Source organism: Triplophysa rosa, linkage group LG14 (genome assembly GCF_024868665.1).
Source record: "Triplophysa rosa linkage group LG14, Trosa_1v2, whole genome shotgun sequence".
Taxonomy (NCBI): domain Eukaryota; kingdom Metazoa; phylum Chordata; class Actinopteri; order Cypriniformes; family Nemacheilidae; genus Triplophysa; species Triplophysa rosa.
In genome coordinates, this window is record NC_079903.1 from 22,769,617 (window position 1) to 22,795,413 (window position 25,797).

General features: G+C 38.4%; 1 protein-coding gene across 2 annotated transcripts; it reads right to left on the minus strand.

Annotated features, from left to right (window-relative positions):
• Positions 1–368: 368 nt before the first annotated feature.
• On the minus strand, positions 369–18,837 carry trpc4b (transient receptor potential cation channel, subfamily C, member 4b). 2 transcript variants are annotated; one of them, XM_057351825.1, is made up of 11 exons: positions 18,608–18,837; positions 17,734–18,156; positions 10,137–10,655; positions 4,760–5,096; positions 4,415–4,554; positions 3,987–4,300; positions 3,572–3,767; positions 3,198–3,389; positions 2,511–2,552; positions 2,344–2,433; positions 369–1,933 (listed from the first exon to the last, which is right to left on the minus strand). In XM_057351825.1, the coding sequence occupies exons 2-11, from the start codon at positions 18,109–18,111 to the stop codon at positions 1,385–1,387; spliced, it is 2,757 nt and encodes a 918-aa protein (XP_057207808.1). In that variant the 5' UTR covers positions 18,112–18,156; positions 18,608–18,837; the 3' UTR covers positions 369–1,384. The 2 variants fall into 2 exon arrangements, with proteins under 2 accessions (XP_057207808.1, XP_057207809.1); XM_057351826.1 differs by having other exon boundaries at positions 17,734–18,282.
• Positions 18,838–25,797: the final 6,960 nt, after the last annotated feature.

Consider the following 25,797-nt stretch of genomic DNA (forward strand, 5'->3'; position numbering starts at 1 on the left):
CTAAATATTTTAGTAGATATTCAACCTACAATTTTTCATTATACGCACTGATAGACCAGATTTGCAAGCCTGCCGCCTCTAATTTAAAGACACAGGAAGTGACTCGTTTCAACAGCAAAACAGTCTGGAAAACTATCTGCCGGCAATTTATTCGGTGTTAATTGAAAACAGCATGGTGTGGCTCCAGATAAAGCAACTGCCATGAAGTCAATTAATTAAAGAACAAGAACATCCGCTGCGTGTTGCTATGGCAGCAGAAGACAAAAAACAAGAGACAGCGTGAGTAATAGTCTGTGACTGCTATAACAGTCAGAAATGTGCAACATGTGGCTGTAAATTAAAAAGACACGTGGAGGACACATTGAATACAAGCCATAGTTGAGACAAATGTTGAAGCTATTATAAGTAGGTCGAAGCAAAGAATCTGAACCTGTAGCATGTCCCAAGAAGATGTTTTATTTTTCAAATAACCACAGTTGACATCTTGCTGAAAGTCGTGTGGTCCGCTAGAGTCAGTCAGGTAATGCTGTTATTTGAGAGCTCAGGACACTTACAATACTGAGGACAGTGCTCAGAAATTTGGCTAAACATAAAATCATGTGTGAATAGACGGTTTCATCGGCAATAACTTAAACAAACGTTTTGTGGCCTAAACTTAACTTCTGGTAGACCTCTGCAAAGAATCTATAACTGTTACAATTAATATGCATTAAAAAATATTTTTAAAAATGAAATACAAAATAAATTGTTATATTACTAGCCACTTGCCAAACACAGACCGGACGTTAATTTTGGGCTATGCACGTGCGTCCGATGAAATCGTCTATACCAGGGCTGGGAAAAGTATTGATAACAAAGGTTATATTTGTATTGCATAGTTGTAAAAATGCTTTAATGGCCGTGTCTCGTATGCAGTCGCAACTTAATGCAATTAAATACAGTTGCATTACAATGAAGCTCCGAATCAATTTAATCAATATTCTGCAAACATCTCAACGCATTTTATATTTGATTATATTTATGTAATGTGAACGGTATATTTTATGAGCCCTAAAAAGTGCTTAAACTAAAACAATTATTGTGATCAGTTGATATTTTTCAAGTTGAAGCAAACTATTTTACAGATTTAAACATTTTGCAGTGCTTTCTCAAGCATTTTCTCGAAGGACATTTACACATGGTGTCTGTCGTCCTGCAAAAGCTCAAGTCCAAAACAGTCAAACAGGTAACGTTTTATCAACGTTCTGCAAATCAGACAACTTTGTCCACCCATACTTCACCTCTGTGCGTAAAAAGGAACACTGCTCCACCTCTCAAACTGTAAATCCTCCAGATTTGTGATGTAGATAATCCTCATTTACAGTATATATATGGAAGAGTTCATCTAGTGTTCATGCGGAGACTGGAGGTGCTCTCTCTCTTGATCTTCTAACACGCTCTCCTCCACCGCCGGGTCTTTTTCAATCTCTCCTGCCAGAGTCTTCTCCACCGCTTCCTCTCCTTTCCAGTCTGATATGTCAGAGTCCATTTCCTGCACCTCTTCAGCCAGCGAGTACATTTTATTCTGCTTGAGGAAAAGATCAGATTGTTTCTGAGTCTTCTGGAACAACCCGAAATCCGAGAAATCCTTAGGGAAGTCCTTTCTGGCTTTATCTTTAGGAGTGGTGTCAGCTAAAGCGAGTGCCGAGCCGTTGACCAGACAGCAGAGAGACTCTCTTGTGTCTTCTGACTTTTGTTGCTGAATAACAGTGGTGACGTCACATAAGTGTACTTTACTGATCTGCTGAAGAGCTGAGGAATACTTCATCGAACAGTCTGAATGGGTCGCATACGAAGCATCCGTGCCCAGCATTTTTCCATGAGTACTTTTCCGGTTGCCCTTCATCATTCCTATGACTTCATAGCGGAAGCTTGATATGTCCTGCTTCAACTCCTGTTGATGTTAAGAGCATACAAGTATGTTTTCAGATTTGTTTTTCATGAAAATCTTCACTTTTGTTTTGAGCAATGAAATCAAATTCTCAAATGGCTGAGAAAAGCTGTTTCATTTTTTTAAATGGTGCTTCCTCCTCGTGGTGGCTGTCATGGTCACTCATATTATCGATGATCTGACATTAGCAGAATAAGTCCACTAATGAATCATGGGAGATAAAATACTCCTGTGAACGTTTATGTGATGCTGCATTCACACCCACAGGTGTCCGTATTAACTCCAAGAGTGCTTTGGCATCAGGTGTTCAGAGCCAGTGAATGCAAGCGGAATATCACTTACTCTCATGTCAGTATGGATATGAAAGAGGACAAATGAACCATTTTTCTTGTTATGATGATTTTAAAGCTTACTTTGAAGTTTTCCTCAGTGAGTCCCTCCTCAGTCTTGGCGTCTCGAATCATAGCGGCCACATAACGCTTCACTAAGTTTCTCAAGACCTCCTGCATTTTGGGAAATAAGAAAACTAAAATGAACTGGTTTGCAATTAAAGTCAAAAAATACTTTTGAACCAAGATACCTGGTATTGGTTGTTGAGTCGCACGTTTTCAGCAGCTCTTCTCTGAAAGGCCAAAAATAAAATAAATTACCTTCCGTAATTCTATTTCTGTTGCCGACAAGATCATCTCTATACATTTAGATAAAACTGCTCATTCATTGCTCTGTGATGTCTTAAAGGGACAGTTCACTCAAAAATGTAAATTCATCTCCCAGTACACTATAGTCAGGGCTGGATTGGCCATCGGGCATACCGGGCATTTTCCCGGTGGGCCGATGTACTTTTTGGGCCGAAACGGACGCATGGGCCATATAGACGGACGGATCAGAAGCGTGAATCAGGCACGTTTGCACGGAACGCGAATACAACTGCGAATCGGACATGTATGCAGGAAAGGCAATGACAGCAGCACAACACACCACTCGCACATCCCCCCCCCCCAAACTAAAATGGTGGAGGGCCGAAGCTGGTCAAAAATGCCAGTGCCAAATTAACATCCCAGTCCAGCCCTGACTATAGTGTTTTTCTATGGAACACAAAAGACAATGTTTAACAGACAGCCTAAGTCACTGTTCACTTACAGTACGTTGTATTGTAAAATAACAGGATTGTTGTCCACAAAAGTTGTGCAGGTTTGTCATACAGGTCATACAGAGACACAGACGTGAACTGTCCCGTTAATATGACGATCTAATGAAAAAGTCTCACCCCTAATGTCCCAAAAGTCTCAGTCCTTTTTGACCTCCTCTTGAAAACATGCACCTTAATCCATGTGATCAGGTAACATATGGATTTAGGACTGGGGATGATGTTAAAAGGTGGTGGTAGGGTGCCTCCTTCCTCGAAATAACTCATCCATAACTTTGTTCTGGCAAATTTCCATTCAATATCAGCATGGTCCTTTAGTAAAACCAGAATAGATGAGATGTCACAGATGGCCATTACTAATCATTTTCATTAATGCCAAACAAACACAAGTTCAGTGCAAACTGGTGCAGTAAAAATCTATGTAATTTTTGTCATCCTTTACTATGCCAAATGTCCATATAAAGCACAGAAACAATTCCTCAATCAGCACTTACAGCGATATGTTGGTAAGAATTGTTCATCATGGCAATGAGCATATTGAGAAGCACCACCAAGGAGATGACGTTATAAGTACCAAACATGGTGGCACCCACAAACTCTGTGAACTTGTGATCGGCTTGCACATTGGTCACATACAGGCTGATCAGCCCGAAAATAGACCAGAACAAAGACTGCAGGGTCTCAAATAGCCTACGAAACAAATGAAAAGCCAAGTTAGGATGAGCAATTTCATACAAAACTCACCCGAAGGCCATGTTGCTGATAGAAAGCAAGAGCACACGATGCATTGACTGCGTATACTTGGAATGTAGACTTATGACCAAATACAATGCAATGTAAGTCGCTTTGGATAAAAGCGTCAGCCAAACGCATAAACTTAAACGTTCTGAAGTGTTAAGGTGCACTTACGTTGAGAAAGCATTGTTTTGACGTTCACAGCGGATACCCTTGCAGCTCATTCCGTCACTGGTCTCGTAATAGAAGTAGAGCTGATTAAGTCCATTGGCGAAGGCTACAAGCACCAGACAGTAGATAAACAGGAACTTCAGGATGTCCAGAAGCATTCGACCCAATGAAATCTGTAAGGGACCTAGGTGGGAGTTTGCGGTGAAGAGCGAGATGAGGCGCAGCGAGCTGAAGATGTTGGCAATGGCAAACACAGCTTCAGCCACTAGTGTTGGATGCCACATTTCCCAGGTTTCCCTGGGTTTGCAACCACTGTACTGTTAGTACAAAAGAAAGATATAGTCGGTAAAGGACTTCAAACACCTTAACATGTTAACTCTAACTAATATTTATTTGAATCAAATTCATTTCTATGAACTGATGCAAAGTACCTTGACATAAGCAACGATCTTCAGTGAGATGGTTGCAAGATACAAGGAATTCATCACAAAGTCCATGAGATTCCACCAATCATGGACGTAGTCCTGAAACCCACCGTCCCACATCTGCTTGATCTCTGTCCATATGAAACCTATGATGGCAGCCAACAGATTTTGTTGGTTCAAGTTCAAGGACATTCTCGGTTCTCTGGTCCAAGAACCATGGAAAAGTTGCATGGATGAACGTAATAAATCATCTTGAATGTGTATGTAAAAATACATTGCCATTTTATTCTATTTGAAAGAAAATAAAATTATAATAACAATTTGATAATTGTTCAACTCATCTGGACTTACCTAGAACCCAAGGTAGAATCATCCACTCCACAGTGGTGGGCTTTGGACCCTGGCGATCAGGATTGTTGGAGACTATGTGTTGGGAGGCCAGTAGCAGCAGGAAAAGGAAGGTCAGGTACGAGGCAGTGTGGCAGATGAATTTGATGAAAGGTTTGCGGATAAAGAGGCCGTAGCGGCTCTTGGGTGCCATCAGGTAACACAGGGAGAGCAGAGGGAAGAGCAGGCCGATGAAGACACAGGTGATGAATTTGCCAGCCCAGTGACGTCTCCTCCAGCCAGGAAATTCATCATACCAACGCGAGGCCAACAGCTGCTGGCATTTTGGCTGTGCTACAAACTGAGAGAGGGATGAATAGAGAAGAATGCTGGGAAATCATGCGCTAGCGCAGAAATATTAACAGGTGGTTTGGAGAATTAGCCAAATCAGTTATTTTATTCTTTGACCTATTATTGTAAAATCTCACAGAATGTGTTTCATTTTCTCACGTTTGAAGCTTTTTGGCAGATTTTGGTAAGCAAGTGTGTTGTTTTACTTTACTGGAAGAAGCGAAAATATTAAATATGATTAATATTTATAGTTCGCATATGACATATGAGCATTTAAAATGAAGAAACATTATTACTGCACACACTGCGTTCTATCTGGGCTATAAACTGTCAGTAAAATCAAGTTACTTTCCATGGGAACGTCATCTGGGGAATTTTGGAAATATTCCAAGTTTGAAATTTACCAGGAATTTTCAGGAATTTACAGGAATTTATGGGAATTATTTAGAAATTTTAGGATTTTATTTAAACTATCATATAAAAACATAAATATGAACATTTTGTTTGGTTATAATCTGACATGCATGCAAATTAATACAGATTATTATTATTTTTACATTTTTGACTGATTTAAATATAAATAGAACTTTAATTCTGAAAAACTTAAAATATTTATGTTGTGGTAAACATATTTTAGTGGTATGAATATTTTACAATTCATGCAAATGAATAGACATAAGCTATATGAATAAATACTCCTCAATCAGCATGCTTGCTAAAACAAACTGTAATCTAATATATACAAAACTGGTCAAATATTTGTACCAGTTACAATTTTAAGTGATCATCATTCAAGCCTGCATTTTATTGTTTAAAAATACAAATAGTAATAACAAATCATTTTTATTATTCAAAGAAAAAATGATCACACATTATAAAAATTATTAAGCTGCACAAAATTGATGAAATCAGCATCATGTGTCACTGAAGACTGGCGTAATGGGTATGGAAAATTCACCTTTGCATCACAGAAATAGATTAAATATTGAAATAGAAAACTTTTATGTATTACAATATTACTGTTTTGTTCTGTATTTTTGATCAAATAAAAGCAGGCTTGATGAATAAGAGACTTCTTTCAAAATCATTTAGAACAGTAATGTGTCCAAACTTCTGATATAATTTAATATAGTTAAGAATGCACAGTGCATGTAGGGGGTGTGGTCTCAATAGCCCTGCAGTAAAGGTTTTTGCACATACAGTCAGAAGTTTTCGTATGCGTTTTTTCGTATTTGGCGCTCGTTTGTACGGTGTCTTTGAATTGTCAAAACACCTTTCAAAATCCTTGCTACAGATGCGAAAAACGCAGAAAATCGAACCCAGTCCAAATTCTTTTGTGAAAGACGAAAATATCGGAGGCAGTGTGTACATGTGGTTGCAAAAGCACAGAAATACTACGTAATACGTCCAACTCGGTTTTTTTTTGACAAGTTGACCAGCATGAGAAGCCAGCATGTTTAACATTGTAAAAAAGTCAGACTCAGAATGCACAAAACAGCCTTAAATCCCCCCTTTAACTCCTATTCAGAATCTTCTAGACAAAAACCTAAGCAGTACCAAGCCTGACATCAAAGAAAAGTTGAAATTGTGTGTTATGTAAATTTCTTTAGCTGTGAAATTTACGTTTTAGGAGCCAGGCACCTTAGTACTAACACCACCTAGTGATCTTTTACTTCATAGTTCACCCAAAAATAAAAAAAATTGCCATCATTTATTCACCCTCATGTCATTCTAAACTTGTATATGACTCTTTCTTCTGTGAAACACAAAATAAGATATTTTGAGAAATGTCTCATGTTGTTTTGTGTTCATACAATGGATGTCAATGGGGTCCAATGTTGCTTGGTTACCAACATTCTTCTACACTTTTCTGTGTTTTATACATATATAAATTATACAGGTTTGGAAGCACACGAGGGTGAGTAAATTATGAAAAATTAAATTTTTAGGTATACTACCCAGTCATAACGCTTTATGCTAGTACTTTCCTTGAAAGTAAACATCCAACTTTCCAAGTTTGGAAATTCATACCATTTTTTTTTAAATTCATACCATTTTTTTTTAATTCATAATTTTTTTTTCAAATCTCTCTTAAATTTGTGTCCGATCATCTGCAGAGCACATTGGGCCTAACAAAATGATTAAATTATTTTTGATATTCAAGCCATGAAATGCATCAGTGAAAACGGGAACAAACAGGAAGTGAGGCCGTATCTCGCCAACTAAAACAAGCATTTGATCTTATGGCTGTGCCCTGGGGTACTTTAAGGGGTGGTTTCCTTTAAAAAATAAATGTTAAAGCTCTCCAAACTGAAACCAACCTGTACTGACATATTTTAAAACACACCAGTGCCATTGTGTTGGTTCAAAATGCACACAAGTCATGTTTTGTAGGGCGTGAATGTAAAAACTAGTTAAATGGACTAATTTAACTAAGGCCTAGTCCTGGTTTTAGATAATCCTTGTCCAGGAAACCACCCGTAAGAGTTTAGTGACAGCGCCACCTATTGCTCAAAAGCTCATTCTCCTTTCATCTTTGTATCATGCATGCGAATAACGTTGTGCCTGCAGCTGTCCTCCTGTTCTACATGTGTTGGGAGTTCTTCTCTTCATCTCGTCTCCCGAGATCTGCCCAAAGCCGTTAACCAGGCATTTGAAATGTCAAGCGGAAGTGGGAGTGCGCCTAACCAAATTACAAACAAATGCATTCTCATTACGGCAGGGCCAGGCGCTCTGAGAGCGATGAGGTGAAGTCGAAGACTCTCTGTCAGGGCCGATTAGCACCGAACAATCTGTTCTCAGGCTCACTAACACCACTGCCTGTCACAGGGACAGTACTTTAAAACACCATGACAGCGATCAATTAAGGATAAAGTGTGAAGATCAAACACTCAATGTACGTCCTTCTTTTAGTGCCACTTGACTTCTCTGTGTCGTGTCATCATTTCTTAATGTCGTATTCTTTTGGAATAAGGCTTTTAGAATTCGAAGCACTTATTCGACAGACAACAGCATCAAAGCATTACACACAGTTTTTAGCTAAATAAAAAGGTGATGTTCAGATGAAGTGTTTGGGCGTGAGGACGGGGCTTGGACCCCTGATCCTGGCCTGTCTATGAACTGTTCAAGCACAAAATGTTCACCTCCAAGTTTCAGCAGAAAGTGTATTACCGGTTTGAGAAGACTCGGGCGTGATATGCAAGACAACCACACCATCACAAACAAACGTTTAACAGATGGACAAGGAAGACTTGGTTGTATTCAGAGAATAGAAAATGTAGTTTTGAAGGCCATGGCTTGTTATCAGTGTTTACTACTAAAGTAACTACTGCCCAAACGTCCACTACGGCTCGTACGTTTAGGATCACTTGACAAAATGTTTCAATGTTTTGAAATTGATTAGACATAGCCTACATTAGAAAATAGGGCTGCACGATCACGGGTTAAATTATAATCGCGGTTATTTTGCTAAAAATGTTCATCACGATTAATAAACACAATTATTTTTGTGTTTTTGATGTCACTTATTCAGCATGTTTATTAGGTCTATACTTTACAGGCAATGAATATGTTATAATCTGCTGCCACTGAACTTCTTCAACACCGTATTTCAAAGCACGCGATCAACCGTCTAAACACTTCACCAAGAAAAATAACATTGGTTGCAAATAACCTTCATGTTTGTCTGTGGGTTTTGCAAAAACGTGTTAAAATAGTAGAAATGCAGTGAACAATTTTTGTGTTTTGTATTTCCTGTAAAGCTTTTATGACCTTTGAGTTTTGTGCTTGCTTTTAAAACATTAATATCACAACGATTATGCTGAATAAATTGTGGGAAACATAATCGTTATCACGATTAAAATACGATTAATCGTGCAGCCTTATTAGAAAACAACATTTTTATTTAAAACATTTTTAAATAGATGACTTTGACCAAATAATAAATAAAAAGAAGCCCATTGGAGCCCTGAATAAATGTAAATCCCTTTAATACTGAGACCTAAAGAAGCTAGATGATAAAATGCCAAGTGTGTGATTTCGCAAATTCTAGGCATTAGGCAAAGGGTGACGTTAAAATATAAGTTCATTTATTTTGTATGCTTTTAGTCACAACATCATTTCCACAGTTACCAGTGTGTTGTTATTATTACGTGGTTTCAATGGGTTTACTATTATTGTAAAATGTCGAAAAAATATGAAAAAGAATGAGTAAGTGATCCAAACATTAGACCAGTAGTGTATGCTGCTTTGCAACAATGCTATATAAAAAATATAAATTAATAATACCATATAAATTAAATGGAATTATTTAATAAAAAAGTTATTAACGTCATTTATAGCCATTAAGCATCCAAATCAGACACACTTACTGCATATAAACACATAGAATGTAATACCACCATGTCACCAAAAGGGGGCCACATAATTACAAAAACATTGTTTAAGATATAACCTAATTAAACACACACAGTTTCTCACTATAATCTCTTAAAACTCACTATTTTCATGCTTTTGGGACTTGTCTTGTTTTGCACTTTACTTTGTTTACCTCGGCTGTTTTACGATTCATCCTGCTACCCAAATGAGAAAAAACCATGACCGCAGAGGTAGCAAGTGCTTGCTGGATTTACAAGTACAAGACGTGAGCCATGAAATGAGAACATACACGTAGACGCAAAATAATCAGCAGCTACAAACCCACAGTACACGCTGAAAGAGTGTATGACTCCTCACTCCTGCGCCGCATGAAGTCATTACAGGTCAAAGAGAACAAGCTGAAGCTGTTGGTTATTTACAGGCCCTGCTATAAACTCTATTACGGTGCGGAGGCATGCGATGATCTTGTCAACTGTGAAGAAAATTACCCCAATCTTAGGCCTTGTTACACCTCAGTGGTTTCGTATTAACTCTCAACGATCTTCACACGAGGCTTGAGCTTCATCTGGTTTCCTAAAATGACCTTTTTGAATGCAGATGCAGCTAATATGTCCTTCTATGTCAAACCTAGATGAGAAAGATTTAAAAACATCACAGATCATATCATCTGTACCTCTTTTTGCCGGTATTTGATGGCCAGTTTCAGCCGAGCCAGCTCATTGGTGGCCTCATCCTGCAGCAGGTTGATGTCATCTCGGAAGTTCAGGATCAGCTCCAGCTCGCGGGAGGACCTGGTCTGGTCCAGGAGATCTTTGGCAAAGCATTTGCACTGCCGGGAGAGCTCCTCGTATTCAGCTTTGAACTCGTTTTCGACTTTGCTGAGCTCCTGGAGTTCCCAGCTGAGCTGGAAGGCGGTGAGGAAGGGATCCTCGCTGGACAGGGCGATGAGAGAAGGGCTGGCCAGGGCTTTGTAGATGTTCAGCCGAGACCGTGAATGTCGCAGGCTGTCCACGTCCGAGCTGGAGACGCACTCCACGCAGTTACAGCGCACCTCGTGAGGCTGGGGGACGGACACGCCTTTCTGAACCAACATCTTGATGATCTCGTAGTTGTTGGTGTGAGCAGCCAGGACGATGGGGGTTATGTCGGGAGTAAAGTCGGAGAACTGTTTGTCGAGGAGTAGGGGTGGCACCTGGGGACACAAGATGCAATTAGTATTACTTATGTACAGACGGCTGAAGTCTTAAAGGAACAGTTCCCTCAAATATATTCCGTCATCGTTCACTCACTCTCGAGTTGTTCCAAATCTGTATTCATTTCTTTGTTTCGATGAACATGGAGAAAGATATTTGGAAGAATGCTTGTCACCAAACAGTTCTTGGCCACCATTGACTAGCATAGTAGGAAAAATGACAATGGTAGTCAAATGTGCCCCAGAACTGTTTGCTTTCCTACATTCTTCAAAATATCTTCTTTTGTGTTCAACAGAACAAAGACATTTATAAAGCAATTTTTCCTACTAAGGTAGTCAAAGGTGGCCAAGAAATTTCCTCGAAATTTGTCGAATGAAACATACACTGAATCTCATTTTCATTTTAATCTCTTTTAATTTTACTAAATTAACAGTAATACACATTCCATTTTTGGTGAATTAAAAAATGAGGATATTATTAAATGCTATAAAATATTCTTAAAATTGAAATGTGCATAATCATGAATGAGTACATTTACATTGAGTCATTTAGCAGACGCTTTTATCCAAAGAGACTTACAGAGAGTTCAGGGAGCAGTAAGTGATATGTCATACAGGAGCAATAATACGACAGGTGTTAATACAAAGTTACTAGTTTCAACAAAAGCCTACTCAGGACCTACTGTTCGCCAACAAAAACTAATAAAAATACACGGATGAAACAAACAATCGCCATAATGAGTAGACAATTACCTTAAAATTGGCATTAAGAATTGTCATCTGTGAATCAATAAAATAACACCACCACTTTCTGAAACAAGCCTGCAAACTAGTGGCTCTCTATTTAATCTGTGCATCTGAAAGACAGTTCTAAAAATGAATACCAAAGAATATCACAAATAAGTTAGAGATGGAGAAAAAATGCATAATTTCAGAAATGGTGTTTTTTTATCAGAGCTGGTTCAATCGTGATAAAGTGGGAGCACTGATCTCAAACCCAGACACTGCATGGAATGGACTTTCCTCTAAATCCTCAAAGCAAAATAAGAAAAACACTTGAGAAAGAAGCAACTTTGAAGGAACGATGGAGCTTCAATAGCTGATAAAATTCTATTTGGCGTTTGCCAGTGTTTGAAAAGCATAACAGTGACTGCAGTTGTGACAAGAATTTTGTGGTCAGAGGACGAGAGAGCATTTCTATCCAAAGCAATATGTGTGCGGCAAATCTGAAATGGAAGATAACAACAAACACAATACCTGCAATAAATGATGATGGTATAGGAGCAGAATGCTGCGGGATTATCCGCAGGGACTTGGTACCTAATAGAAGAAAGAATGGATGGCACCAAATACAAGGTGCAACAACCTGTTTCAGGCTACTAAAGAAAATGAGTCGTGGAGGAAAGTTCCTTTATTAAATTAGCACCATTAGCATTTTGGAAACAAGAAAGTTAATGTCATCCTACAATCCCAGGAGAGATTTTTTGGCACATCCAAAAATTGCAGTGCCACCAATTACATTTTTAGGAACCGCCAAAAAAAAGTTGTTCCAAGGCTGTATAAATGACTCTGTTCTGTTGAACACAAAGAAAGATATTTGGAAGAATGTTAGCAGCAGTTCTGGGGCACCATTGATAGTAGGAAAAATTATTGTATAAATATTTGTGTTCTGTTGAACACAAAAGAAGATATTTTTAAGAATTTGGGAAAGTGATGAGTTCTGGAGCATTTTTTAATACTATTGCCTAATATGGTATTCAATGGTTTCCCAGAACTGATAGTTCCTATCCTAACATTCTTCCAAATATCTCTCTTATACAGCCTTGGTACACCACGGTAGTGCAAATGCACTTCTCATATTTACGTGTTTCTGAATACCACATGAAACAAATAGCTGAACTCGCCAATTGCATGGATTGTATTTCCATTTGCATTCCTGACAGTTGAAGAGTCTTGCTCTTGGTCCGTTAGCTACGCTAAAGTTTGCATCTCGTATTTTAACAAATAAAATACAGTAATCTGCTAATCGTGTTATGTAGTCAACAATGGCAGTGTGGCAGAACAATTATTTTGATTTGAAGTTGAAGATGAAATGCAACACATCCTATCTTGCCACAGAGTGCTGCTTTGAAATGTCTATTAAAGTCCCCGTGAACCGGAAGTTGCGCTCGTTTTTATACTTCCGTATTCTGACACATTTCCGAGTGAAAAGGAATTTCAAAGGACAAAATTAATGGGCGTGGCTTGCTTTTTCCATGCGAATTGATTGGATGTGTAAAAACAGCTGTTGCATTGATTTTGAAATGAAGTTAATGGAGTTAATGGATGCTCCACCCAAGCCATTTGAGATGGATAGTCATTTCAGGACGGAAGTTCATTTTCAGATTTTAACTGAATGTTATGATGGTACATGAATTTTAAAAAGAAAATGACCCACATTGATAAGCTATTTACTATAAACGCTGCAATATTTCATGAAAAAATAAGAATTGTCATTTTTAATTTCACTGGGACTATCCTACTGCTTCCTATTCGGAAAAAAACATGAATTAGCTCTACTGTTGTACTGACACTGACAGGTAATTATTTATAATGAACTGATGCTTCAGTAAAAATGGCCATTTAAATATCAAGCCATGAATATTATGTCACATATGTATTTGATTCTCAAAAGCTGTGAATCGATTTTTTCCGTCACATTTCTTTTTACAACAGGGAGCATGTCGTTCATTCACTGCTTAATTAACATGGCGGATGTGGGTGTGCCATCAAATTTAACATCACCTTTACACATAAAAGGCAGCAGTTCAGCCAATTTTACAGCCAATTTTGTGACATTTTGTTTGTTATACTGTATCTTAAATGTAAAATAACCTGTTTTGTTTCAACATACCCAAGTGTGTTTAAAGTTTAATACAGGTTTGTGGCTCTTCATTTCATTATTTAATACACCATTGTAATGTGATATTTACTGATCTTTTTTAGAAATATCTATAGGATTTGTATTAAATCTATAACCATTGACTTGAATCAAGAGCTTGTCAATCAGAATCGAATCATCAGCATCGATACCCAGCCCTAATCGTGATACTACCATCTACCGTAATAGAAGCTTCATCAATTACCGCCACATGTAAATGTACTACCGGCACAAGCCTACCTTGGAACAACTTTGAATTATGATAGAATTTAGACACATCAAAAGATTTCAATTCTTGCGAAAGGTGGCATTACAAAAAAATCATTTTACTAAACAACACGATATTTCAGCATTCAGGCTCAAACATAAATCAATGTCACGTATTAACTAATTTAAGATGTCAGTTTTCCTTATGTAAGAACAGAATAAAGACCCAGATTCTAATGTAGAATATGTAATTCACCACATTGAGAGAGCTTTAATATCTAGGATTCTTATGTATGTAAAATGCAGAACCTTTGCTTCTAACCCAATATATTGATGATATAAATGAAGCATGAATCTAGTTGTATAATTAAATACAAGCATGTTCTATCTAAACCATACTCGGGCACATATGTATCTGAAGGTCCCAAAGCAAGCACAGGAAGGAGCAGCGGTGGGTGATAAAGCTTTCAGATGGGCTTTGTTTACACTGGCATTAACAGACGTCTCTGGTGACCCAATCACAAGTGGATGAGCGTGAGACTGACGTTAACACCTGGAATTTACAAGCTCTTAAAATACCCACATTGTGGCTGCCAGAGACGTTTCGAACAGAAAACTGCATTAAATGAATTCGAACAGATGTGCGTGCTTCACATAATTGATTCATTTACATGTATTCATTTAGCAGATGCTTTTATCCACAGCGAATTGTCTGTGTAACCGGCATATGTAAAATGTTCTGTTCACATAACTCTTAATGTGGTTTGCGTGGTCAGATAAGAAGCGTTCTGGACCCTGCTTATATTGGTATTTACTTCGCGTTGTCCACCTGTGACCGATCCCCTGAGATGCATGTTCCATGCACGGACACAGCTCATGTTGTTATCGTAATGCTCATCTCGGCATTTTTTTAAGAAACATCAGTAATAACCGTGTCCAGCGCCTATGATCTAGGACAGTGCATAATAACTGTTCTCTCATTGCAAGTTTTAAATCAGGTTAAATTAGAGAGCCATAATATATACACTGTTACATGAAGCCAGGATTCTGTGATCACACCACATTTGGGGGAGATGAGTATAAGAGAGCAAGAGATAGAAAGACACGACATGGCAGCATGCACAAAAAAGTGATTAAAAGTGAGAAAGAATAACAAGTTAGAAAGGAGTAAAGTGAGAGAAATGAGATGAGAGTGTTTGAATTATCAGCATCGCGAGAGAGAGAGAGAGAGAGAGAGAGAGAGGTAGGGTGATTAGCACATCTCAAATGATATCTGGTTTTTACAAGAGCCCACAGTGCCATCAGTGAAAGCTTTCTATTTGAGGAAGACAATGACGGCTCTAGTTGGAAAGACGTGTCCAGACCGGCAGCTACTGCTACAATATGATTCTTTGAAGCTCATCCTCAAGCAAAATACACTGAAGAAATGAAGGGGAACAAATGCAGAAATACAGACTTCTAAATTGTATATTTATGTTGTGGAAATTTTAGATCCCCAAGGAAACATTAATGGCCTAAACAACTAATCTTTGCAAAATTACTGTGCATAACATTCCACCAACTGAACCCAACACATTTCCAACAGAGACCCACAGGGACTAGTTTCCATTAAAACTCCCATTATAACTATTCAATTTATTAGAATTTCTACAAAGTTTAATTAAGGAAATTGGTCATTTTTACCAATATGTAAAAAAATATTTTCACTCACATGGACTCATATTTGCAGTCAATGGAAAACTATAGGTTTTCTGATAGCATTAAGTGAGGTGTCTCACTATGGGAAACGCCCCTATAGGCCTATTACACTACGCCAGCCCCTATTGGCTGACAGACATGACGCTTGTGCCTGAGGAGTGGCTACCTACGTAGTATAAGTAGTGCCACACTTCCTCACTCTAAACAAGCACACCTCTTCCTTCCTCGATCTGGTGAGACACCTCACTTAATGCTATCAGAGAACCGGGGTTACGCAAATGTCTGCGCAGTGACATCCAGTTTATAAAACCTGGTGAATGTGTGCGGTGAAGACCAGCTAGCCGCTTCACAAATGTCCTGTATAGTGACTCCTTTAAAGAGAGCCCATGAAGTCGACATCCCCTAGTTGAGTGCGCACGTAAGCCTGATGGGGTAGCAAGACCCTTACTGGTATACGCCAAAGAAATTGCTTCCACTATCCAGTGTGATAATCGCTGTTTTGTGATCGGCTTCCCCGTACGCGGTACAAATAGCCGATCACTCAATCGGAACCCTGCAGTTCTAGTTGTGTAAATACGCAAAGCACACACTGGGCACAGAGTAGTCGAGCAAATCCTCCTCCTCTTCGTCCGTACTAGGCGCGTTAGGGAGGGGATCGCAAGAATCGAGCTCTTCAATAAGCTGGAGCACGAATTGGAGGATTTAAAGGAAAAGCGGCATGGTGACCAGCAGATCGTAGACCCTTCAATCCAGCAACAGGCGTGGAGGCCGTCAATAGGGCCTGGCATAATGTAATAGGGCTTCTGAGGAATTCGCGGAAGGGGCGTATCCCATAGTGAGACACCGAAACGTATGCTTGAAAGAGAACCGTTGACTCCACAAAACGATGGTGTCGGCCATGTCTAGGTCACCTGACAAGCTGGGCGATGCGATTCCACTCAAAAGTGAAGAATAATGTGGCAAATACAAATTTAAATGTGGCGATTGTTTATTAAAAATAAAAGTATTAACATGAATCAAGAGGACGCTAAAACCACGTGAACATAAAAGGCAATGTTATGGTGTAATAATGTCCATATCAGAGCCAGAGTCCATGCGTTAATTCAAGAATCATCGCGGAAGCCAGCTGGTACTAAATTTAAAGTGTTTACGTTTCAAATTTCACATTTTGACAAACAAAGTGAGATTACTATGCCGGCTGATTTGTCTTATTTTTTCAACAACACTATACATCCCGTCATTCTTTGCAGCAGCATAGTACTGTCGTGAACTGTCGTTTCGATAAGCAAAATATACGTAAAAGTACTTATAAAATAATAAAAACAAAAGTAATTATTTAATAATCATTTCAGAATCAGTACGGAAAAGGGAAAAAACGCCGACAGTATGTATCCTAATAATTTCCTTGTTAGAAAATCAAAGTAAACAATTGCTTCTGTTTACTCTCTTGTGGTCTATAGTCATGCTGATTCAGATATTTGCATATCAAAACGTTTTCTAAATGTGCCATTAATATATGCAGACAGGAAGCGAGACCGAGGAAAAGAGAGATCGCTCAGGGATTGAGGAGGGAATGATCAGATGCGCAGCCGCTGGGATTTGTCAAAGGTTTCTCCTTCCCATCATTTCTCTGAATCAGTGCTGCTGCAGCCTGTTCCCATCCAATAAAAGCACAATCAAATCACAGTTAGGAGGAATGGACTGACAAGCAAGGTCTGTGTTAAATCAAACCTGCTCTAAAGCAGCAAAGGTTACTTTATGTTTATTGTTTAAAACAAAAGGCATCTAGAGCAAATATTTGAATAGAACGTTTTATAGCAGCAGGCTCTTAGGTTCTCTCGAATGTAGCTGACATGCAAGGGCACACGTGAGTTGCCTATAATGGAGAAAACTCTTTTAGTTGTAAAACAATTTAAAGTGAATGTTTGTCTGACATACACGGTTGTTAACAAGAGAAGTTTTGTGTGGAGAAGAAATGAAATCTCAGAGCTCTTATTTTTAAAAGCCTGGATTCAGATCTGGTCTGCAGTTCAGTTCAGGTTCGAGTGGATTTTGACACATATTAGCTTACACTGGCCATAACCAACCTGAACACCTCAAGCAAAGACTACCAAAACTTTTTGGGGGTTCATGCATTTTCCCTAACAAATTACGTGGACGTTTATTAGTTTATGTCATATTAAGACAGCAATTAAGATATTCATTATTATTGTGTTTAAAATAACAAGTCTTTAAACATATCACGAACCAAACCTGTTTCTCTCCACTGGGCTTCCTGTGGTTCAACAGGAGCTCCACGGCGCCCACCACCTCTTTGCGAATGGCGTGGAGCAGCGCGTCCCCGACATACACGTTAAAGCTGAGGAGCAACTCAATGATCTCCAAGTTCTCGTTCTCAATGGCGATGAGTAGCGCCGTGCGCCCCAGAGGATCCACGCAGTCGATGTTGATCTTGAAGTAGATCTCCGCCTCTTCCAGCGCCTGTTTCACGCTGGCGTAGTCTCCCTTCTCCACGGCGCTGAGGTAGGACTTCTCCTGCGCTGAAAGCTCCGACTCGGCGCGCACTATCCGCAGCGGGATGCGGTCCCGGTACGATGAGTTATCCGTTCTGCGGTAGTACAGCTGCGCCATTGTGGCTTAGTCCATCACCAAACAGCCGAGAAGCGAGAAGCCAACCTAAAGATAAACAAATCTGCATGTACTAATGGGAAGTGATACCCACCCAGTCTGATGGCTTTATGATTGCATGGGGTCATGCAGAAGAGCTCACAGCTGCACAGTCTTCTATTTATGTCTCACCATCTATAAGGAGTTAGTATTGTAAATTAAAAGAACGCTGTACTTTATAAGAACGTTCCGCAAGTTTGATAAAAAACGAAAGGAATTTCGAGTGCAATCCATAGTCCCATGTGGTTTGAAATAAAGCAAGCCTAATGCTCTCCAAATAGCATGCATTACGCAATGGCATCACCCTAATACTGTATATAAAGTTCCGTTGAAAATTGCTTTAATAAAATCGTTTGAGAAGCAAGAGTAAACTTCGGAAGAGCTGGATATGATCCAATAACATTAAACGGATACATAAACAATATATGCGCACGCACGATATAAACCTTTTAAAACTCACCGTGCTGGTGGATTTGCTTTGATTATCACATGTATAAAGCCGATGCAACTTCAACGTCGCTGAATATACTTTTGTGAAAGCGCATGAAGATGTTTGCGCATGGCGACTGTGCCCCGCGCTGCTGCGAACGCACTTCTATGATCATTTTGGAAGTGCAATTAACCATTACGCACCAGCAGATATCTGCCATTCTGCACAGTGCATTATCTTAACACTTCATCTCACGCATTGTTCTTCTGATGCCTTGTACTGACTCTTGATGATGCTGAAACATGGTTACCAAACTAGTAGTTATGAATTACGTAATGCATAGACCTATTTGAGTAGAGGCGCATTTTGGCGATCCAAAACTACCTTACAATAAAAAATGGTTAGCCTACGCCCTTATTGCGAATACCTGTTGTGTTGCTGTCTCCTCCTAAAGGTTGTCTCAATTCTCACATGGTCTCGAGAAGCAATTTGATATCTAATTTCATACAATTAGATTAAGCAAAACGCACGCGCAACTAACATTTCTGGAACATTATATGCGGAGCTCCTGTTTCTGAATAAGCTGGTGCTGGCAGCAGAGTGCTTTATACTAACGCCAAGTACGACCGAATAAAAGCATTTACATTGAATAACAGTATTACTGCAATACATGCATGGGAAGTCTTTAATGGACTTTCTAAAAGTATTTATTAGTGTGTAGTTTACATCAAGGCTGAGAACATTTCCAGCTCTGAGAGCTTGCTATATTTTGGTTGGCAAAGCTTTGAGTGACTAATGGAAGAGTGAAATTGCTAAGTCATATAAAACAAACAGTAAAGCCACACAAATGTTCATTTGTTGTTTCCGACTGAATTAGAATATTCTGGGGAGAGGGAAAAGTCTCTTGAAATTATGTGTTGTCTAGGCTTGTACTGCCTTGGGAGATGCTCTGACCTGCATTCTGTCAGGAGGAACAATATTACAAGTTAATAGGTTGTCGTTTTAATAGCGAGATATTCTGTTGAGAATTATTCTCTATTAATAATGAGATTTAGTTCATTAAATCATTGCTTTTTGCGGTGTTGTTTGTCATAGCGCTGTATCAGTTGTGGTTTGTTAAATACTTCTGCTGATGTTGTATATGCAGTTTAGGTCTATATGAAGAGTTTGGTTCCAAAATGAGATAACTCCGTTTTTTTTATTGTCAAAAATCATGTTTTTTATTATGTTAACATGTTTTCATTGTGTTTTAATGTGTTAGTAATGGCTGGAATACACTACAAGACTTTTAAAATCTGAACAGATTTTTTTTAAACTAGACATCATAAACTTGCAGACTTTTTGAAAATTTCAGATATAGAAACACGCTAACTTCTTTCTGCAACAAGTCCAGACTGAAAATCTGGGCAAAATCTGAGCAAAAGTCTTGTAGTGTATTTTAGCCTTTATCTGTATTTTTAAGTTATGACTCAAATCAAAACAAACCAACTGCAGTTTGATTGATCATAATTGGACTGCACAATAAAACAACATGATTTTTTTATTTTTTTTAAAACGGCGTTTCCTCATTTTGAAACCAAACTCTTCATATTTAGAAATAGCTCTAAAGATTATCTTAAACATGCAAAATGATGTATAATTACTTGCATTTTGAATTCTTGCACAGGCAAGTGACCACGGGTCCATCTGGAACCCAAAACGCATAAATGTCACGTCAGATGAAAGTAGTGAAATCAGCATGTCAGTGTTTCTCACAGTTTGACACAGTTTGTTCATGCTGTGCTGTGCTAGCACTCACAGGTTTCTTTTATTTATCTCTATTCATTACTTTGGCAATTTATATTAATATTTCTTCCGCAGATCACAAAACAAGATATTTTAAAGGATGTTGGTAACTGGTACCCATTCACTTGCATTGGTTTTGTGTCCATACAACAGAAGTCAATACTGTCGTTGCTCGGTCACCAACATTCTTAAAGTCATACAGGTTTGAAATGACAAGAGGGCGAGTAAATGATGACAGAATTTTCCTTATTTTAGTAAAGTAATTATGCAATTAAAACAGAAACAGGAACAGAAATAGGAACATTCCACAAACAAAGGTTGTTTTATAATGTGTTTAATCCTCCAGCACAACATAGTGTGAACAACAAGCTAGGGCAAACATAAATCAGACTATTTTTAAATGCACACACTGAATGTTTCCAACAGGATTAAAACGGCATCCAAGCCTTTCCAGTGGTTTATATCTTAATAACTGACGGTTTTAAGGATAGAACAGTTTAAGGATAAGGAGAGTGAATTCTGCCAAATTTGGACACTTTTCAAATGCTGATGACTGTTCAAAAGTCACCCAATTTACCCGAGTGGACTCAGTCACTTATTCTAAGGTTCAATTAGACCATCTGCGTCTTGATATGGAATTGAATCCCTTTTAAAGACCTCGACGTCTTCAAATGTTTCCAGCTCAACAGATTGTGCTATCTCTGTCATACCAGTATGACTCACACACATAATTACATTTGACCAGTTTGATAAGGAGATGATGTTATATCCTCTGTGGCACATGACAGCATGTGTGTTGTAGTCAAAAAAATAGGTGAGAACAAGCAAACTGCTGTTTGTTCACTCTTGGTCATCTTGACATGAGCGATTTGTAAGATGATCATGAGAGTACCTCATGAAATCTCAGAACCCTGTGGGGAAAAAGAGTTTCTGGGTTCTCATTCACCCCGCAGTGCATTATGCAAGTTTGTGCAATGCTTTGAGAGGGTAATAATTGGGTTAAATGACTCATCTCTTTGAAACATGGAGAATCGCTCATTAGCCATGCACAGTATTTATAAAAATGATCAACTGGAACATAACAAACAGGTTTTGATATAATTCTTAATAGCATTTAAATATGTACACACAAAAAATGGCTATTCTGTGCCACAAAGATTGATACGTTTGCGCTGTTTACTTATCCAAACTAGTTTGCAGCTGAGTTTAATGTATTCCTGTTATACAAAACAGTGTGATGATCACATGAACGATGATGTCACATGAATCCTAGTTGAAGTTATGGCTGTGTATTTTGTTTCTGATGAAATTCAGCTGTTAAGAATCGTTTATCGACACATTTCCTGTTTCCTGCGTTGTGCATCAGATCCTAGATACAGGGCAGCAGAAGCAGACTTTGGCTTGCGTTCTGTAAGCAAAATAACTTTTGTAATCCCGGGCCTGGATAGTGTTTACTTTGCTACAATAATCAATTCAGTGCAGGATTGGCGGACTAACCAAACCTGTGTAGCTCTGTTATGTTTCCATTACACTTGCCTTCATCTCACACATAAAGTTGCATCCTTCTGGTGCATGAATTATTAAGTCATGGAGAAATGTTTATGTTGACTTCAATACAAGAATATAGTCATTTCCAACCTTTTTATGGTCCAACCAAAATGTAATGTCTGTATTTGGAATGGAATTCTATTTACTGAATACTACCGATTATTTTTGTTTGGTTAATACATAAAACGTTCACACATTCATCATGTTGCACGTGAAAATTAAATGCAAGCTGCATTGCATTGTGGGATACAGTATTCTGCGCAGTGTGCTCCATTGGATGTAACAGTAACCTGAATGTGTAAACACTGCCAAAAAATTCGCAGTGGGCTGCACGCATCAAAGGGTTAAATATGGAATAATGATCAAATTGACCGCCGCTGTTCCGCATCCTTTTTAATACACGAAGCAGCAAAGATTCAAGCAGCTTACCCAAGATCAAGTCATCGATTCCTGAAACACCCAAATCCACCCTTCCAAAGACCACATTGTCTCTACACATTGATTGCAGCTGTTGCCATGCCAGTGCGTAAAATGTGGAGTAATTGCACCTTTTCATTTTCTGATTTGCATATTCCCCTATTAAAAGCAGTGAGCAGCGTTCTCATTGCTGATGGAAGCTGGATGAAACCCAGGCGGGAGAAAGGGTCTCTCACCATCTCTTTCTTTCATACCAACAAATGCAAACACACAAATCTCACACACATATACACAGCGAGCAGGAGCGAAGCAGCATTATGACAGTAATTTGAACAGAATTCAACAGAATCCGTGATGATATTCGTGATAGATCTACATAAAGGGAAAAAACACCAAAGCTGGTGAATCTGACTGATTTAATCCTTTGTGGGTTGTGTTGCTTTGTTTTGAAGTTTCCTTGTTTCAAGCAAATCAGGCTTGATTTATATGTTCTTTTATCTGGTGTGAGAAATGGCAAGTAGATATATTTTACTGCATTTTCTTTCTCAGCCTCAGAGGTTAATGTACAGAATAAATGATATTATGGAAAAGGGTGTATAAGAATTGATCTTCTTATAGTACCTACCTTTAGGATTTTATACTGTGTTTTCTGAGTGCACATTTAAAGGACAAAGAATCTGTCAAATCCATTACCCAAAGAAAAGGTCCTGATTTATTATCATATTGGTGATTGGCATGTCTCCATTTTTTGTTCATTTTTCTGACAGAGTGGGTGCAAGGTATAGTAATGTTCAGGTCCACTCACCCAGTTTATAATCCAGCACTAAACAGCACATTCATGAAAACTCACGCTGGTCTAAACTGGACCTTTCTACAAATAACTCTTTGAATCCTAACCCACGAATCTGTCACAGATTATTCTTCACATCCACATGCAATTGTGGGCAAGTGAAAAAAACTGAAGTGCTGACATTTCGAGAGAGGCTTGCACCTGTCTAGCCTCAGTGTGGGCAGCACTTTCTTTAGACAGTGAGGAATTTGTCTCCATTACCTGTTCTCACACAAGGGAGAGGGACATTTGAAGCACGCCTCTCGACCCTTCATCACATGTTGTGGGTGCTTCACCTCAACACAGACATGCATTTGCATTTCCATACTGTTAGGTTTGTAATCTGAAGGATCTTTTCATTTCTTGCTGTGCTAGCGTGACAACCAATATGGATGATTTTTTACTAATGCAGAGTGAAAATCACTGAATCTTACTTTGTTGATATTGATTGATAGAGTGAGTTGATTTATCAGGAATGTTTATATGTGTAATAAAGGATGTTTTTGTATTGGACGTTGTAAAAAAACTGTTTGAAAACGCTTCTGTTTGAGATTATTTTAGTTTAAAACGTTTCTTCTTAATGAAATCAAATAAAATATTGGCCCAAAAAATATTGGAAAAACTTATACTAAACAAAAAATTAAAACAGAAACAAAAACTAAAATAAAAAGAAATTAATCTTATATTGCAACATAAAAAAATGATAAAATGACAAAGGCATATAACAAAATTGCTAAAAAGTGAACTAAAATGAACATAAAAACTAAAAAGCTAAAAATAAAAGCTATAAAAACAAAACTATAATAACTCACTTGTGAACACCTGGCTTCGTACCTTTACACATGGCTTCAACACATCAACACATCCGAATTTACACGTGAAGAAAGGAGACACTTTTCTACAATCTCTTCTATATTGTTTTTTTGTTGGCATCTGATGTTTCCCCTGGCAGATATATAAACAGCGCTGGATGTTTTCTACATCAAGGATTGCTTCAAGCAGGATCTTTTATGTGCATCTGTAAGACCTTGAACATTTCCTCATGGAAAAACATTTTATATTCTGTTCCACAAACAGTTAAGACTTATCATTTAATCATTGTTTCCTCGAAGCAGATCCTTGTATCGACTCCCCCAATGTGTGATTTACACTTCAGGCCATGTCCACATTTAACTTCCTGTTAAATCTGCGAATGTTGTGGCAGCTTAATCACTGCCCGGTTATAAAATGAAGATGGCATAACAAACGGGTCATTTTCTTGGGAGAATAAGAAATCTCTGACTTCTAATCTGACTTCTTTCTTCTTGTAATTGCATCGCTGTGCAAATGCTGTCTTCAAGTCCATAGAAAGCAAACAAAACAGACACATGTGGTGGTTTGGAGTGAACTGTCCCTTTAAGCTGAGGGTCGATACAGTTCTGCCCACATCTAATGAAATGGCATTCTTTGCGAGTGATTGAAGTCCATTAGAAGGCCTGCTGGCTCAATTGTGCCATCCTTATATAAGCAGAGATACTGTTAGACAAAGAACACTTCCTTTACAGGGAGCTTTGACAGAGAACCTTCTGCTTACACTGCCTGGTGGGTTGCTTACAATTCAGACAAAGAGTTAAACAAACCACTACCAGATCATTTATAAATCAAGACAATTTGGTGCCCTGGTCACTGTATTAGTATACTACTTAGATACTTCAGATAGGTCTGTATGAGTCTTTGTTTGAGATACCAAAATATTTCCAGTGTCTCATAGTGAGGAATTGTGATGTCCAGCAAACCTTCTGCTCCTCAATTGCTGCTTGGAGCCAATAAAACACAGTTTTCCAAAAATGAAAATTCTGCAATTAATTATTCACCCTCAACTAGTTTAAAATCTGTATGACCTTCATTTCTCCCAAAAACTCATATGAAGGTAGTTTTTGAAGCTTTCTGACTCCTCCTCCATGCAACGCAACCAATCGTCAAAGCGCTGAAAGTGCCTAAGAGGTCATACAGATGTTAAACTACTTGAGGGTGAGTTATTCATTTTTGGTCGGGGTTCCCCTTTAACCGAACCTGAAAACAGATCTGCATACTGCTATTCCCTCAGTGCATAGATCAAGATTTACTCAGTTTTAGGCTGTGTTTAAAAAGACAATGTGATAACTCTAAGCTACAGTGGTTTCTGTTTAGACATAACATTTAAGATACTTTACAGAACAATACATGTCAAAATGCCCGTATTTACTGAATGTGCACATTTCTTTCTGATTGATGTTGAATACTCTGCAGCTGTTGGAATGTAATCTTACGACATGCACATCTTTGCTTTATTCTTCTGAAAATCACGGCGAGGCGTGCTTTTTATTTCTGTAATTTTGACCGTAATTTAATCAATTTATTTAATGTCCTTGACATAACATAAAATTGCAACGATTTGCAAAATGTCCTGCATTGTGTTCTTCTTGAGCTTCTTGTTTGCAGAATGTTATTAAAAATGAAACTGCTTCTCAATGTGTTTAAGCTGTAGTAGACTCCCAGAAGATGACTTAAATCTTTATGAATTTTTGGGAACGGTTTGGTGAAGAGTATGGTTACCGTGGTAAATATTTGTAAGTATAAATGTCCAAGATGCTCACATCATTGATTGGTGTCATGTAAAGTC

Bases quoted from the DNA above. Each gene is read 5' to 3' on its own strand.
- trpc4b (XM_057351825.1), bottom strand. From the start codon at position 18,111: ATGGCGCAGCTGTACTACCGCAGAACGGATAACTCATCGTACCGGGAC. The intron at 4,301-4,414 runs GTACTTTGCATC...TTGTACTAACAG, and splicing joins AGATCGTTGCTTATGTCAAG to TACAGTGGTTGCAAACCCAG. The intron at 1,934-2,343 runs GTAAGCTTTAAA...TAACATCAACAG, and splicing joins TCACTGAGGAAAACTTCAAA to GAGTTGAAGCAGGACATATC.